General features: G+C 45.3%; 1 protein-coding gene across 1 annotated transcript in view; it reads right to left on the bottom strand.

Annotated features, from left to right (window-relative positions):
• Window positions 1–2,453: 2,453 nt before the first annotated feature.
• Window positions 2,454–17,955, bottom strand: part of CUNH4orf45 (chromosome unknown C4orf45 homolog) — a 29,181-nt gene continuing 13,679 nt past the window's right edge. Inside the window, 2 exon segments of the mRNA XM_042829678.1 lie at window positions 2,454–2,525; window positions 2,527–2,611. Coding sequence (XP_042685612.1) covers window positions 2,454–2,525; window positions 2,527–2,611 — 157 coding nt within the window.

The following is a 17,955-nucleotide window of genomic DNA, read 5'->3' as shown; positions in this document are numbered from 1 at the left end:
CAGTTTCTCAAACTCCATGAGCAAAGTATCAGCTTAGTACTCCAGACTGAAAAAAGCACGTGCAGCAGCCATCTGATTTTAATTTGAGAAAGCTACTCCATTTCTAACTGTCAGCTGGATGCTGATTTAAAAGCAGTTTGGATGCGGTGCTCGGGGACACGGTTTAGCAGAGAGCTGTTAGAGTTAGGCTAATGGTCAGGTTGTGGTTGGGCTTGATGATCTTTAAGGTCTTTTCCAACCTGAGCCATTCTATGATGCTACCTAGAAGGCAGTGAGCAGCTCAGGCCGTTAGGGGCTTGGGATCTGCAGAACTCTTCAGGCTCTGCAGCTTGCTGGAAACTCCTTTTTATCAAGTAAAAATGGAAATTCAACTGGAATTATGGTCAATATCTCTGGACAGGTGGGGCTGTCAGTGTGTAAGCACTTCTCCAGTAGACTGACACTTCAGACATTTACTTTGTTGACCAAGCTAACAAGAATTGTGAGTAAAACAATTAAAAAAACAAAAACAAAGGAAAAGAAAGAAAATGCACACTTTGGTATCAAGGACGTTCTGCAGTGCTGTGAATATATCTGCTGGGTTTCTGGTCTGGCTGCAGTGAATATCGACATGGAAGCATTTGGAAATATATGTACTTATTTATGGTCGAAGGTACAAAATAGTTGTATATACACAGCTGAAGTAAGGGGAAATGCCTGCTGCGTTGTCTGCTACCACTCCTGTTTGTGTGTCTGCAGGTATGGTGACGTTCTATAGTTATTAACTAAACTTGGTGTCTGTTTTTTTAGTTTGAAAAGTCCATTGAAACAACAGCGTTGTGGTGAACTGTAACTCTAGTCTAGCTCTCCGCTTGGCAAATTGTGTAGCTGCCTTCCTTCTGTGCTTAAACGAGACTTTCTCTTGCAGCAATTTAATACCTAACCACTTTAACATGGGGAAAACACTGTTACCGTGTCCAGCCTTTTATTTCTGTCATGCTAGGTGCATCTGCAAGCTTCCGTCACATGCTCTGGAGCTCCCTGGCTCACTTGCACTCAAGTGCAGTTTTCCTGAATGGAAAAAATGTTGGTGATTCTCTTCTGGATGAACAAGTAGAATTTGGCTCACGTAAATGCTAGGATAGGGTGAAGGAAGGGGCAGGGCTCTCAGCTAGAAGCAGGAGAAAAGCAATGAGAATCCAACTTCTGATGTCTTTGATAGCTGTTGATCTTTGGGTTGGCTCCATGGTTTGCACGGTGCAGGAACCTTGGCTTCTACTCAGAATTTGGATGGTCCCATGGAGTCTCTTTGGTCTGACATAAACTATTTAAAAATATATAGATATGTATGCAGTGTATTTCTGCTGTTGCAAACAAAAAAACCCACATCTTAAATTATTGATGTCCCTTGTAACTGACTTGACCCATCTTCCTTTTCAACAGATGGTGAAGGGAATTGCAGAACCAGTGAGGAGATTCTCCTTATGCTACGTAATGAGTAATTGAAGGCTGTAACAGGCATAAGTAAACATGAACAGTGCTGCAAAGCAACCAAGTCTTGTGCCAATACTGTGTGGTCTTTCTCCCACTTCACTAAATGAGGAAGTCCTATAAAACAGCAGAGTTTTCCTATTCATTGTTCACACACTGTATCCTTTGGCTTTCTGTGCTTATGCAATTGAAGAGAGAGCAGGACTGAGAATGCTAAATGGGATTTTGAACATAAAGGATACGCAGCTGAGTGATAAACCATGGGACTGTGACCTGCTTCCAATCCCATATAAAAATAGCTTAAGTGGCCACATGCTAGTAATCCACATGCTGGAAAATTACTCTCATAATAGTTGCAGTCACTCGGCTGTTTGGAACCATCCCAAAGCTAAAACAGTTTAAGTAGTACAAGTAGCATCTTCTCTAGAAATCCTAAAGGTCAACGCAAGGCCAAAGGGCTTAGGAGTGACAGTCAAGCACTTAAAAATAAATACAATCTCATAAACTGGTTTTTGTCTGCTTGGAGCTTCGGAGATTCCTTTGTGATCTAACAAAATGGTGTTAAACAGAGGGCGAGCTCCCATGAGGAGTCTCCCACTGCGACAGTAAGCCTGTGGGAAGAGAAGTGTTTGTGGATGCAGAAATACGGGTTGATTCAGAAGGCTGAGGTCTTCCCAGAGCCATGCTTGTGGATAGGAGTGTTGCTGTTTTCCTCTTTTGGCTCCATAGAGTTCCTTAAGGTGGCTAAGTCTCCTAAAGCTTTTCCCATCAGCTTTGACAACTGTAAGCCTTTTGAATTTTTAAACTGTTGTTGGTTCCCTACGGTGTGCGACTCTTTTGACGTTTAGTTGTGTGGCTGTGCTTTGTGCGATATTGGTACTCGTACGTTTCCAAACCAGCAAGATTCTCTTTCCATTTGCAGGTTGCAGATAAGGGTACTGCAGCCGTGCTGTGGGGGTCTGAATTCTGCTGGAGAAGGTGCCTCACCTTTTTCCTTGGTGCTGGTGGCTGGGAGTAGCTTGGATCATGACTGGCCGCTCGCTGTGAGGGTTCAAGGCAGCCTTTGTACCTGCCCAGATCCCAGGCCAGCCGGGCCCGTGCACCATGGCCTTGATGTTCAAGAACACAGGGAGCTGGCTGCCTAGTGGGAACATAGAACAAAAACAGAGTTAGTGCTGAGAAGTTGTTTTGTTTTTTTTTTTTCCTCTTCGGCTCATTGTTTTTAATAATGCCTTGCAGACCCCTGTAGGAGCTTAACTGCCATTTCATCTTGCAGACGTCAAATCTGATGACCTGTTGAGCAGGGCCTTCTGCATGCCTGCCTGATGCAATCGTAGAATCACAGAATGGCCTGGGTTGAAAAGGACCACAGTGCTCATCCAGTTCCAACCCCCTGCTATGTGCAGGGTCACCAACCAGCAGCCCAGGCTGCCCAGAGCCACATCCAGCCTGGCCTTGGATGCCTGCAGGGATGGGGCATCCACAGCCTCCTTGGGCAACCTGTGCCAGTGCCTCACCACCCTCTGGGGGAAAAACTTCCTCCTAATATCCAACCTAAACCTCCCCTGTCTCAGTTTAAAACCATTCCCCTTTGTCCTATCACTGTCCACCCTCATAAACAGCCGTTCCCCTTCCTGTTTATATGCTCCCTTCAAGTATTGGAAGGCCACAATGAGGTCTTCTCCGAGCCTTCTAAACAATCCCAGTTCCCTCACCCTTTCCCCATAGAGGTGCTCCAGCCCTCTGGTCATCTTAGTGCCCTCCTCTGGACTCGTTCCAAGAGCTCCATGTCTTTCTTGTACTGGGGGCAACTCCCAAAGTTGGTGAGGAATTGACCCAACTGTGTCAGTGCCTTACCATGAGGCATGTAACTTAAACACATGTGTTTCAAGTGAGTTGGTCAGGCTCCTGGCATTTAAAACATCTGTGTTAAGCCCAACCATGGCTGTACCCTGCGAGGGAGGTAGCCTTCACTGGTTTTCCATGATGCCATTTCCTTCCCGCAGTCATCTTGTCTGTTGCTTAGTAGTGGGGAAAAACAAAGGGCAAAAGATGCAATGCCCGTTTGTAATGCTGCCAAATAAATTGAGTGTTGTAGGTAATTCATGGGCTGGTGGGTGTGGCTGGAGGAGTTGTTGTTATGCATTTGCATCCGATGAGCTCTGAGGCAGAGCTGGTGGCTTCCCAGATTAAGAGTGCCCAAGTGCACTCGCAGTAGGTGAGAAAGCAGGTAATTCAGGAATGCTGTTCCCATCTTCAAAGGGTTTCCTTTCCTGAGCCTTGTGATGTTTGAACTGCACTGCTGCTAAGTAGCTAATCCAACTAGTTCATCTCTGGGATCATACTAAGCTTTACAGAAAAGCTGGCTTGCCCCTCCCCCATTGCTTCTTCCTAAATTAGCTTTCTCTGCTTTTGATTAAAATGTGTGACGTTTTCCTGCATATCTTGCCTTGCTGATAGCAGCTGCTTTGCCAGCCCCTGAGCGAGCTGGCGTGGAGGCTGCAGCTGGAGCTTAGAAGACTGTAGTCCATGGTCTGATGTGAAAGCTGACAACTGGGTGAGTTCCATTCCTGGAGACAGTGTGCATGAAGCAAGAATCTCTCAAAGCAGCTGTCCCAAAAACCCCAGTAGCAAACTACACCTACAGGCTGGCTGGTTGCTCATAGCACAAAGTGCCATTCCTTTTCCAGCAGAAGGGAGCGGTGCTAAGAAAGCATTGCAACCCCAGTTCTGCACACTGCTGAGCTTGCTGGCTGTCAGGGGTGACATCTCTGGCAGTATGGGCTACATTTGCATTGTCACTCTTGCAGTAGTTTGGTGATGATCGGCTGCCATTCTGCACGCCCTTGTCCTCAGCTGTGATGCCCAGTGGAACCGTGCTGAGGCTGCAATATGACTGTGAACTTCAGAGTGGGCTTGCTGTACTTTTGAGGTGGTTTTACACACTGCAGTGGCTATAGAACATCCCAGTAGCACAGCCTACACCCTGCTTATCAGTGTCATATGGTAGCAGGTGGCAGTGCTAAGAAGTGCTCTGGAGACGCTGTACCTCTCTGCAGTCACCCTGTATCATGGCCTAATCTGGGTGCCATGCTGAGCTAACTGAGCTGATTCACCACTTCAAGTTCTCGAGCAGATCCAACCGGCAGCAGAGCAGGAATTTTCACCCTGTGTCTGGGGCTCAACATCAAAGAAGCTGCTGTTTGTTTTCCTGGCCTTTTGGTAACGACCGCAGTTCCTCCCAGGAGGATGAGGTGGGTGCTAAAGGTATGCAAAGGAGGCTGGGGCTGAGGTTAGCACCTGAACTTCTGAGTCCTAAGTTAATGCATTTGTCATCCAGCGGTCCTGCCAACCAGGCTAGGTGTGTGTGTGTGTGTGTTATGGGGAGGCCTATTCTTCCCTTTTCCCTTCCTAGCAGGTCCTGTAAGAGTCAGAAAGTATCTGGCATCCAGGCACCTGTCTGTCTTTTGGGAAATAAAAAATGAACTCTCTCATGCTTACGTGCTGCCTCAAAAATGTGCACAATTGCAAGGGTGCCTGTGAGGGTATAGAGGTTTAGCTGAAGGAATCTGGCATAGATGCTGCCAAAGAAATGTATTTTGGTTTTCCAAACACCTGTTTCTTTGCCCTTGTGCATCTTTATTCTTGGCTTAAGATGCATAACTAGTGTAGAAAAAGTAACTTGTGACAGGCTGCTGGGCAACACTCAGGGAGAAATAGCAGGAGCTGATGTCTGCTCCAGGATGTGCTCATTTTCAGGAAAAAAAAAACAGCAGAAGTGAAAGATGACAGTTGTCTCTGAATGAGCTTCTCATTTGAAGCAGTGGGAAGGTGTTATAGGCAGGCATGTGGAGTGTGCAGGATGTTAACTCTGCCTCACAGAAGCAGCTTATGGGCTATGCTTCTATGCAGTGATGTGCAGATATTTGTAATAAGCATTCCTCTGGGGCAATGCAGAGTCTTAACATCTTTTTTATCTGAGTGTAGAAAACTGGTATGATGTGGATTTGCTCTGAAGCACGTGTGTAATCTGAAATACTGCGACTAAGAATATATTGGCTTTAAACTATGTGGAAGGGTAGGGGCAGGAGGAAATAGAAGAACGAGCAGCAAAGTAAAATGGAGTTGTAAATTCCAGTTCTCTGTAGCAACATCTGTTAGTTCCTGATTCAGTCTTGGTGCTATGTGTTTTAATCTGTACGGTGGGACTCAGAGCATAAAAGTAGCCCTGACTGACCAAGATGTGACTGTCCTGCTCCAAGGGTTTGTGTTGCCATGGCAGTCCCCACAGCTGTTCTCCAGGAGCTGATGTGGGCCAGCTGCTGGGGAGCTGAGGGCAGAGCATCCCCACGGGGACAGGGTGCCTTGGGGGTAGTTGATGTAAGCCATGTCTCAGAACAGAAGCGTTTGGATGATTTCTTTGGGCTGCTTGAGATCAAGAAGCGGCTCTTGTAAAGGTGGCTGCTAGAGAGACAGCACAGGGATGCTGCAGCCTGAAGGACAAGTAAGGTGACGGCTGGCTGTGACACAGCAACATGCATTTGGTGTTGACCTTGTGGATCTCTCCTGTGAGGACAGGCTGAGAGAGCTGAGGCTGCTCAGCCTGGAGAAGGCTTCTGGGAGACCCGAGAGGGGCCTTTCAGAACCTAAAGGGGGGCTGTAAGAAGGAAGGGGACAGACTCCTTAGCAGGGTTGTTGCCCAGAGAGGTGGTGGGGGAGAACACCATGTAAAAGGCCTTCTGACTTCTTTTGGAGCTACAGCTGTTGTTTGTCAGGTCTGATATTTCTCCACACAGCCGCTCAGCTCCTTCAGATGGGATCAATGGGGTCAGCTGGAAAAATACATAACAAGAAGGGACAGCTCGAGGAAGCACACAAGCCCTGAGCAGTGGCTGCTAGGAACAAGGTCAAATGATGCCCAAGTGGATGTGGCTGCATCCAAAGCCTTAAATCTCAGACCCCAGCTATCACAACTGGGTAAACAACAGAGTCTTTGTAGCTTTTGCAGTGTGTTATTTCACTTTAAGCATAGCGAATCTGAAGTTTCTTCTAAGTTAATTTACTAATCACCTCGCTTCTTTTGCCCACGTTACCTGGCAGATATTAAAAAGGTGCCTTTAAACCAGCAACAGAACTAGATGCCTGCTGTCTTTCACTCTTGCTGGCACCCAGGGCTTCTTGGTGCAATGCAAAAACAATTAATAACTGCCTGTAAGTGTTACTAGCTGTAAGTCTGAACTTTGAAGCCTTAAAACTGAAAGCATGTTGATAGCCTAACTCCGAAGGCAGGAGGGTATCAGAGGTCGCTCAGACCCAAAGGACCTGGCTGCTTTGCTGAGCAGCTGACTCCCATGTGACTTCTGCAAAGTAGAAGTGCAGACAGCATTGCAACTGCTCTGTGCTAGAGTGCACTAGAAATCGTATTTCTTCCTACACTTTTACACAGCATGCTCTTACCAATATCATAAACTGCATACTATTGACTAAGACTTGCTTCTAGAAATGCAGTTGTATAAAATCAAGTATGTTCTCTATTGGAACTGCTGAGTATGATCTTTTTGTTTCTGATATCTTAATGTAAATCTGCACAAGCAAATATCTTCTCTGCTTTGCTCTTACAGGTGCAGTAGGCAGATGCAAACAGCTAAAATATCTGCAGAAATAAGGATTTCACTTGAACTTTAGAGCCCTTGTATTTGTTTTTGAGATCAGGTCTCTGTATTTTTCCCTTCAGAGGTCGTGAGCGAGGCTTGACCTCGTGGTATCTGAAATCAAAAGATGGGACTTTGCTGTGTCAGCTCTTAGAAGGTCTGGGTGGACAACCACAGCCACCGTTAACGCACGGCTTCTTTCTGTTTGCTGTGGGCTACCAGCAACATGCTCTGTTGTAAGGCTGCTCCAGTTTGTTGCCCTTCTCCGAGCCCCAAATGCAGCCCCTCTCTTGATTCAGCTGCACAGTGCTCTCAGGCACAGGCAATCAACTGCAGGCGAGGCATGAGAGCGATATGGTGAGCTGGTCCTTCAGCTCGCTGCATTTGTGCTCTTTGTCCATCTCTGTCTGCCTGGGGATTGTAAAGTGCACTGTAAAATTCTCAACAACTGCAGTGCCTCTTTCCCGAAGGCATGATGAGGTGAGGGACTGGCTGCTCAGCCTGGCTCTCGGCAGGCCTTCCATTAGGCTGCAGGGCAGAGCCCTGGGCTGATTCATTTGATAAATGGCTGTTGTGGTTTAACCCAGCGGGTGGCTCAGCACCATACAATCGTTTATTCCCTCCTTCCCCATGGGATGGGGGAGAGAATTAATTAAAAAAAATTAAAAATAGATCTGAGTTGACGTAAAACTATTTACTGTGATAGGGAAGAAAGAAAAGGATACTAGTTATGGCTATAGAAATGTACATGTGATTGTATACAGCAAGTTGCACAGCCAGTTCTCACTGCCTGCTGACTGATCCCCATCCAGACCCTGTGCAACAGAAGGGAGAACTCCCCCCATTTCCAGAGCTTGCCTTTTGTATGATGTCATATGGTATGGAATATGTCTCAGCTGTCCTGATTCTGTCCCCTACCAGCTCCTTACCTCCCCCTCCCCTTGGTAGGACAGCAGAAGAAACCGAGAAAAGCGAAACATCCTTGGTTCCGCACAGCACTGCACTGCTACAACTGAAAGCATAGCTGTGTTATCAGCATTTTTTCCTCCTAAAACCAAAACACTGCATCATCCCAGGCACTATGAAGAAAAGAGCTCTGTCCAAGTTGAGACTAAGACATCTTGCATGAGCCTGCCTGCTGTGATGTGCAGCGCAGCATCGCTCCCAAGGCTCCCAGCTAAATCTGTGCCTTCCTCACCCAGCCTTTGTCTGATTTCTGCACGTTTTGTAAAGCAGCTGACAGCACTGATAAGCACAATTTACAGGCAGCTGCCTCAGCCCCTTCAGCAAACCGAAGAGGGGTTGCAGTGTGCTCAGCCTACACAGCGAACACCCCTGGCTGGCAGGACGCATCCCTGCTCCCTCAGTATGTGAAAAATGCATTCTGTGCAGCAGTGATGTCACGAGCCCAAGCCGGGTTGCTGATGGCTTCCAGCTGCACTGCTGAGTGCGGAGAGGCACTGTGAGCTGAGCACGCGCCACAAGGAGCTTCCAAACCTGCCTTGTTCCTGATGCCTCCTGACCAAAAGCCTGGAATAGTCAGGAAAGTATGAACCTTCTTTGCAGCTGCTTGCTGCTTGTTTTTCTAAGCCCTCCCACTGATCTCTCTGTTGGTTCCATGCAGGCAGAGAGGTAGAGGCCACGTGTAGAAGGAACTCCTGTTTCAATGAGAGGAGATGCTGTTGGAAGATGTTTAATTACTGAAGATGAAGTGGTAATAATGGTAAAAAATGGTTTGTGTTAGCAAGGAGATGTCGTTCTGCACAGGCGCACACTGATCAAGTTATTCTCTCACTGACCAGAAGCCTTTCTTTGCTAGCTCTGCCCTCTCCATGGCATTTTCTCCCCCTGCTCATCCCAGCATAACTAAAATTGCACAGCTGAACAGCTCTCTCAGGCACCTGCCCATGCATATACAGTTTCGAGTGTACTGTTTGACAGCCACAAATAGATTACTTAGCTCTTTCCCTTACTGTACTGTCTCAAAAGGGAAACTGCTGAGACAAGATCTTTCGGGAATGAAGTGGCTGCCTATACTACAAATGAGGAAACAAAGATGAGTGTCACCCACGTGTGGAAATGACTCATTTCCAGCTGGATTGTTTTGGGTCAGGACTTCCAAGCCAACAGTTTTCAGTGTGGAGTTAGAAAATCAGGAATTTTTTTGATGGATGATGTGAGATGTGCTCCTTGCTAAGCGCTCTTGAGCAGAACCTAGCGTTCATGTTTGCACACAGGGCTTCTCAAGAGGTCTGGCTTTTCTTTGTGATGAACGTTCCTTGCTAATCCTTAAGACACAATAATTCCTAATCTTTGTGGTTATCCTTCTTTTGAGGTAGGTGGTGTGCAAGCTGTGGCGGTGCATCCTGGCTACAGTTTCAGAAACGCTGCTTAAATTTAGTGTTGATGAAAATCTGGTATTCCAACTTTCAGTCAGTGCTTCGTGTGTCAGCCCTTCAGCAGCACTGACTTGCCAGTACCTATAATAAAATCCTTATCCATCTGTCTATCCTTAACCATAAAACCAGCAAAAAAATCTCAACTAACCAGCCCCAAACCTGTTTTCTTACTGAACCAATCTGGCTGTGTCATAAGCCATTTCAAAGCTCATACTGGTAGTAGTTATCATCAGTGCTTTTGTTCGAGTATTTTGCCATTTGGAACAAAATCTCTCCCTCTAAACCTGCCTTGAGTAGGAGGGTATTTGTCATAACATTCTGTGTATGTTGCATGGTTTGGTCCTTGATTGATGCTGAAGATAAATGTATGCATATAAACCTATAACGGATGATCTGCATACTATTTATTCTGTAATTTCTTTCCCTTTCCTAAAAAGAAAATCAGTGAAAAGGTTTTGTTAGACATCATACCTTGCAACTCTGGACAAAAGACTTGAAATTTCTCAAGCTTGCCATTATGGTGCAGTTGTACCTCATCAGCTTCCACCTGACCAAGTGCTACAGGTCACAGGTCGTCAACTCCTGGTTGATTATTTGCCTTCCTACCACAGCTGGGCTAAGAGATGAGACAAATACAATCCTCTTTTAATGCTGCTGCAGTAGAGATGTTTTATGACATTGAAAAAAGTAAAATAGCAGTAAGGTTGCAGAAGGTGACGTTATAGTTATGGTCAGGGATTGAGGGGAATAAGAAAACTTGCTTTTTCCCCATTGGGTTTTAAAGCTGTTTGCCAGCAGTACGAAGTTGAGGCTCGAGAATTGTCTGTTGATTGTCAGGTTCTGAACCAAAATGTGTTTGGGAAAGGACTGTTTAAAGGAGGACTTTTTCAGTTCCCATCTCTACCTCTCCACCTTCAGCTTTATCTCCTCCTGGCTTACAGCCTTTTCCCCCATGCTCTGCTCCTGCTTTTGTTTTGAGGCCCTCCTATTCTCATCTTTCCCCACCTTCACTGCCACCCTCTCTCACTTTACACTGTTTCCATATCTTCTCACTGTGAGGCCTGGCCTGCCCTTTAGCTGTTCAAAGAACGTGGTGCACATGCAATGCCAGAAGATATTTGCTGCATTTATATGACAAATTCTTACAGATTTCTCCTGAGGATGATGACCTGCTTGCCTCGAGCTGTAGCACTTGGTCAGGTGGAAGCTGATGAGGTACAACTGCACCGTAATGGCAAGCTTGAGAAATTTCAAGTCTATTGTCCAGAGTTGCAAGGTGTGATGTCTAACAAAACCCTTTCACTGATTTTCTTTCTTAGGAAAGGGAAAGCAATGTAAGTCACTGTTTCCCAATTCTGAGATGAAAAACAATCAGTTATCATTGAATCTTTTAGAAATGGAGGCTGCCCACCCACCAGCAGCCATTTTAAAGAAATGGTGTATTGGAAAAGATTGAAATCACCAGAGAGTAGTTGCTTAAAAAGGAGCCACAGTGACAGATGCAGCAGCCTTTAATGCTTGCCATGCAGACACCTGGGCTGCTTTTCAAATATCACTCAGGATAAGAAGAGAAGAAGGGAAGAATAAATATCATAAGCCAGTCTGTTTTCCTCCTCAACTACCTGGACTGGTGAGTACACGTCTTTTTGCTCAAATGACAACTTAAAAAAGTAAAAATGTAGTCAATGCAATCAGCTTTACTCTCTTCCTTCATTTACTAACTGCCTAAGAGGTAAATGGGCAAGGAGCTCTTCAGTAACAGGTTTCCAATTACATAATGCCACGAATTTACCCCCAGGTTAAAAGTGAATTTTCTTGGAGCATAAGCATCACCTTCCATTGGTGCTGGAAGCTTTGCAGAAAGCAGGGCAACCCGGTAGGAAATAGTGCTTTGGAGCTGTGGATGAGAATGCAAAAGAGATGTCCATCCATGGACACATCTTTATGGTCACAGAGAAACAGTGCTGTGCTGTGGGCAGTTGGAAAGGGAGGGGAGCCTTCCTGAAACTGAAGAAATGTTAGTTTGTGTTAAATGCTTTGAAGTTTAGTGCCGGGTCTCCTTGTCCTAAATAAATGCTGTGGAATATTATATGCAATTATGCTAAAACCAATGAAATACTGTCAGCATAGTTATTGGGATTTTTTCCAAGACTATTGGTTGTTTTGTTTTGTGTACACTCCTAGCAATGCATTTCTCACATATAATCCACTCTGTGGAGCTATATGTCTTATTTTTCACGTGCCTCTTCTAAAATATTCAGTAGCATGTATTTTTAATTTATGACTGACTATTTCAGCATCTGAGGAGGTAGGTAAATACTGCTAGTTTCATTTTTTGCAGCTGAGGCAGTTAGGGAATGGGCGAGTCGATGCTTTGCAGTATGACGTACTGGCATTTTGCTGTGACTGGCAGCCTCCTCTGCACTGAAAGCATGACCTTTGGTGAAACAGCATTCTTTTACTGCACCAATGTGTTTTTAATGTATTCTGTTATAGCGGCTTGCTGTTGTGATTATATGAAATTGAGCTGCTTTTTACAAGAGTGAAGGCTGCAGTGGGAACAAACGGACTGAGCTGCCTGTCATTCTTTATTCCCTTCTGCAGATCTGCAAGAAGATTTGTTGTATCCTGCGTAAGTCAGCTGCAGCAGAGATTAGATCTCAGCTCCTGCTGTTCTGCTACAGGGGAGCCTGAAGTTGGGAGTTACTGAGAAAAGGGAGAAAACCGAGCTGCAATATTTCCTTCACATTTCTTTGAAAGAAGTAAAAGACGTTCAGTCAGGCCAACAGCAAGATCCTTACCGTTTGCTTGCAGCTTCAACTCATGCTATTAACCAGCAGTGGCAGAGAACAGGTTATGTGAGTCCTTTGAGAAACCCCTTTGTGCAAGAGGCAACATCCTATTTCCTTCAGCTGAAGGCTAAGAAATCTGCAGGTCACATTTCTGCTTAGCAGAAAAGCCTCTCTTCCCTGTAGCCCTGCAGCAAGAACAACGTCAGCACTTCTAACTCCTGACATTTCTGAATTGGAGGCAGGGAGAGAGAAGGGGAGAGAAAACCCCGTTGTGGAGAAATGTGGAAGTTCCTTAATGAGAATGTATTGGCAGAAGGCACAGATGAGGGGTTTTTTTGTTGTTGTTGTTTTTTTTTTTGCTTGTCACTTAAAGCAAAAACCTATGTCTTGTACATAAGGAAATTGCCCAGAATATGAATTTTCGTGCAGCTGGCAATAGGAGGTAGGAAAATTAACTACACCTTTGGGAGCAATACAGCAAGGTATGACAGGAGCTGGAACTGCCACGTTCCTCTCTGAACACAGCCACATGGTGAACCATTTTGCTGCTGCTCACTCTGAGAGATGTAACTGAGTTCCAAGGCAAGACAGAAAGGATACCACCCAAGTGTTACTGTTAGTGGTGGGTGCATCCATGGAGACTAAAGCTGCTCAGAAAGTAAATGGCCTATCCATTACAAAGCACTGTGAGATGGTAATTATTGGGATATTAATTATTCCTTTTCGTCTAAAAGGACGTGAGCAAGAAAGATGCATTAACACTGGGAGGAGAAAGGCTGGCACCAGTAACTTCTGGAATGAAAAAATGAAATGGGCGATTCCATTAATCCAGACAGTGGGATACAGAAGAGTGGATGAGCCCAGTAATCCCTGTGGCATTTGTGACTTGGGTCAGGGCTTGGGGTGATTCTTGGACCTGATTCTGAGAGAGAATCTGGAAGTGCAGAATGCGTCTGGCTTTGGGAGATCCTTCCCCTTGCTTTTCCAGCATAACCCCAGCCCCCTTTGGGCAGCATCTTCAAGGTGTGAGCAGCCTCTGCACAGGGAGGCAGCTTGCCAGCACTTCCTACAGCACTTGTGTGATGGCTGGGTGCAGTTTGGGAGCAGCTTTGTGTGTCTGACTCGTGGTGGATCTGGGCCTGAGGCTTTGGGTGGTGATGGTGTTGCTTTGTTTTGCAGCCTTTTTGTGTTTGCATCTAAATTAAATGTGAACCAGTGATGAAGAAGAGGGATGGTCTTGTGGCTCATGTATTCACATGGCACTCTGGAGTTGGGAACTGTTTCTGGCTCCATCAAATCTGTGTCCAAGGCCAAGTCATGTTTCTGGGACTCAGGGTTTTCACATCTCTCAAGTGAGGGAGAAAGGACCCCCTTGAGCTTGAGCACTTTGCTTCTCAACAGGAGGAGTTAGAAAAAATGAATTCCCAACGGGAAGAGACAGAAAAAATGAAATTACCAGCTGTTTCCAAATGGATTGTAAAAGCAAAGAGCAGAATGTTTTTCTGTCAGTGCCCCTCCTCTGCACTGCCAGAGCAGCTCTGGCTCTCGGCAGGCTCTGGGATAAGGAGGAGGATGCCCTGCACTGCTGAACACAAGGCTGCTCTGCTGCTAGATGGAGTGGGCAGCCTCTGCCTGATGTGCTGGCGGGTTGGGAGATGCAAAATACAAACTGAGGATTAGTTTGTCTTCTCCTGGTATCCAGACATGTAGTTTAACCTGCCACATGCCCAGGGACGGCACGGCAGAGGCTCAGTCAGTCATCAGCTATCTAATTGCTATCTATCTAATTGCTCCAGTGGGCTTCATGGCACAACTCTGTTAATAATGGAGGAACAGGACGTTTATTCATTCTGATTTTGCTTGCTCTAGTGGAAGCAATTCCCCTGAAGTCAATGGGATTGCAGTAAGAGCTGTATCACTTCCTGTGCCCCCAGGCTGATGAGAAAAGTAATCTATGGCCATACTGCAGCAAGCATATTTTAGATATAGAAAAGACCTGAAGGTAGGGAAGTACGCTGCAAGGGGTATAAAAGCAGGGGATTTAGGACATGGACATTCAAGGCGTGGGTCTGGGGGAGGCCGGCTGTTTGGCCAGTGCATGACAGCCACAGCCCAGCCAGTTTGCTTCTTCTGATCCATTTCCATCACCAGTGGGGATGATGGAATCAGAAAATGCCACTTGGTCAGTTATAAACAGCTGCCACACCAACCCAGCAGCTCCAGTGATGTGAGCAACGGGTCGGGGACCAAAAAAGAGCAGGGTTTGTGGGAGCTGAAAAACTGCTCGGCCTCCATCATGAAAGGGTGGCAGGCCCAGCAAGGAGAGAGGGGTGAAGAGAAGGAAGGGTTCACACCTCACTCTCTTTGCTGCTGAGTCTTTTTTTTTCCCCCTATAATAGAGGGCTTGGGTTCGTTCCACATACAGCTCACACCTGATTAGTTAAAGGGGATTATACTAAGGCAACTCAGAGTGTTGGCAGCCTTAAATCAGCTTTAACTTTACAGGAACATATTAACTGCAGTGATTTTATTTTATTTTTATTTTATTGTTTGCTATCTACAAGTGTGTCCTCGGGGAAGACTGCAGTAGTTCTACTGTAGTAGCTGAAAGCTTTGTAATCTGTGTGAGGGGAAATCCCATATGTGCCAATTGCACACCCTGATCAGAAGAAAAAATATATATTTTTTTGCATTTTAATCAAGCTCAGAGTGACTCACTGAGCAAGTGGCAAGTGGAAGTAGGTTATTTTTGAGGGGCATCTGCAGGAGGAAGGCACAATTTGCTCCAGACAGTTGAGGGTGGCTGTTCCTCTTTGTGAAGGTATTGGGAAAAGTAGCAGTGCTGGGCTGGAAATGAGGGAATCATTCTGATGTGCAGAGGGAAACAGGGGAGCAAGGCTGGGGCAGCAGTTGGGCTGGGGATGCTGGTGGATACCTCAGCAGCTACGTCACCAGGCCAAAATGTCTGGGTTACTAAAAGCTGCCTACAATTTAGTTATTTGCTTTTTCCAACAAGGAAAATATTATGTCTTGTGGGAAGTCATGAGGACTTACCCAAGAACGCTGCATATTTGATCACTAATAATATAAAGTAAACATCTTTCAGATATTTCCAGCAACATCTGTCCTAGCTTAACTACTGGTTCGTGTTGCATTCCTTTATGGAATGATACTCATCCCAGAAAGCAGAGCGTGTGTCACTGCCATCCATTACAAGAATTAAACTTGTGGGATTTTCCTTTCCTGTTAAAGCTGAATTCCCTTCAAAAAATGCTTCCTTCTAATTTTCCACCATCGTGTGACCCTGATTCTCCAAAAGTCGGAGTGCTTGCCTGTCTAATGCTTGGTTTGGATAAAAAGGGAGCAGAGTGAGATATTGGTTTTACCCACGCTGAGGGGAAAATGCAGAAAAACATTCTGCAACTGTTCAGTAGGAATATGAATTTTCAGAAAATCAAAAGACCAAAAAAAAAAAACAATAAAAAAGCAACTTTGAGCATAGGTAGGAGATTAATTCGCCTTGTTCTGCAGAGGGTGGAAGTCAACATTACACAAACCTAAAAATAGCAAAGAAGGTGAACAGAGCTCCTCCTCTAGCTGCAGATGCTGAGGCCACCTGGATAAAGCACGTTTATCAAGTGCTGAAGTGTAACGAGTGCATTAACGTAGAAACAAATGTAGCAAGTGGGCAATAGCATTTAGGAAGAAAACATCTCATTTTTACTGACAAGCACTGCTTTTTTTTTTTTTTTTTTTTTTTTTTTTTTTTGGGAAAAAGGGGGGGAAAAAAAAACAAAGGTTTTATAAAAACTAAAATTTAATATTTTTGCCTAAACCTGAATATTTTTTTTTTTTTTTTTTAAAGTAGTACTTTACAGTTGAAACAATTCTAAGTCTGGTAAACTGTAAAAAGAGGGTAACTGAAGTGGTGCAGGAGAAAAGTCGGATGGGAGAGGGAAAAGCCCAAATTTTGCAATGTGGCAGATGTCCTGACACAAGATGGAGCCAATCTGTTTCTCTGAGATGGCACCAGCTGAATTGGTCCCCTGGCAGCAATTCCATTCATTCATGCAGTTTTCACCATAAAAAAAAAAGACAAGCAAATGCTCCTGCTGTAAATCTATGGGTTGGGAAAGGGTTGTTTGGCATTTTGGAGCATCAGTGAGCATTCCAGCTTGGTCACTCAACAAAGGAGTGCCCATCTGTATGAGGCAAGCCTTCCCCGTGGGGATGCTTGTCCCTGGGTGAGCCCAGTTTGCATGCTTGATCTTCTGCATTGATTGTCTGTGCTAACAGCATAAGTTCCCAAACTTCCAGTTGGCACTGAACTGCCAGTACTGTAACCTCTCTGCCCTGTAAAGGCTGCCTTTGGCTACAGAAGTGAGACAAGGGCAGCGAGGAGTGGGGCTGAAACTGCACATACAGCCAGGCCAGACTTGTTTTTTTTCTCTCTCTCTCTCTTTCTTTCTTTCTTTTTTTTAATAAGATTTGATGCAGACTCTGCAAGTTGGAGATAGCAAGATTGACCTCAAGATACAGAGTTAGTTTCCATAGCAATGAGATCTATGAGTTCTCAAAATATTCAAGCCTCTATCAGGCTAGATAAAAATAATTCCCTTACATAAGGGCATGCCAGATCTCATCCAGCAAAGCACTTGAGTTTAAGCACGTGACCATCAAGATATTGGAGCTCCATCTGTACCTGGCTATTTTGCTTGCCTGGGAAAGAAATACTTTCTGCCCAAGTGCCTTTTTGTCCCCAGCTTGCTCTTTCTCAACCCTGCCCAGGATATCTGCTTCCTGCTGTTGAGCCATCTTTAATGCAGGCTTTGGGTTTTCCATGAGGCAGAGGAGTTCCTCTCCATCCTTCCTCCAGTATCTCCTCAGCTCAACCAGGGGGCATTGGAGACCTGTCACCACGTGCTTGGTGTGAGCTCAGGCACGCTTGCAAAGAGGAAGGAGCTCCTTCTGAAAACACATGTGCTGAATAGAACTGTACTCACAGGAAATTTCGGCCCTTCTTCTTTTGTCTCTTCAGGAAGGACCAGGTGGGGTTTTACAGCCATTTCTGATCACGCACTGCGTTTCCTGACCTGAGGTTCCACGGAGTTGTGGTGAGGACAGTGCAAGGGGATGGGAAGGCTGCAGCCCCACACAGAGCACCACTGTGGCACCATGAAGGAGGTGCGCCTGGCAACTCTGTATGTAACCTCAAGAAATGCCACGTTCCCCTTAATTTGCCTAATGCAAGCAGAAGGAGCTCATCCAGAACAACACCACGAGGGCAGCTCTGCACAGGAAAAATACATCTTCCAGCTTTCTTTTTCAGTTATTCTTCCATAAAAAGGCACTGGTGAGCATGCCTGAGTCAAGCCTTTCTCTAAGCAATGGTACTAAATCATGCAACAACTCCTGAAACTGATCTCTGAGAACACCCTGTTCCATTAGAAAAATCTGAAATATGTTCCTTGTACTCATGAACTTTGCCAGTTATTTAGCTTAAAAATGTTTTTCACCTATTAGTACTGATTATAAGATTGAAGAAAATTGGGTCTGAAAGGTATGGGAAGGGCAGGAGAAAGGCTCTGTTGAAAGTCATTCCCCTGTATATTACAGAGAGTATTAAAAAAGAATAAAATAATA

This window comes from Centrocercus urophasianus, unplaced genomic scaffold, assembly GCF_019232065.1.
Source record: "Centrocercus urophasianus isolate 14NV4802_14NV808 unplaced genomic scaffold, USGS_Curo_1.0 seq_32, whole genome shotgun sequence".
NCBI classification, from domain to species: Eukaryota; Metazoa; Chordata; class Aves; order Galliformes; family Phasianidae; genus Centrocercus; species Centrocercus urophasianus.
Note: the sequence above shows the minus strand (reverse complement) of the source record. Positions and strands in the feature narration are given on the sequence as shown.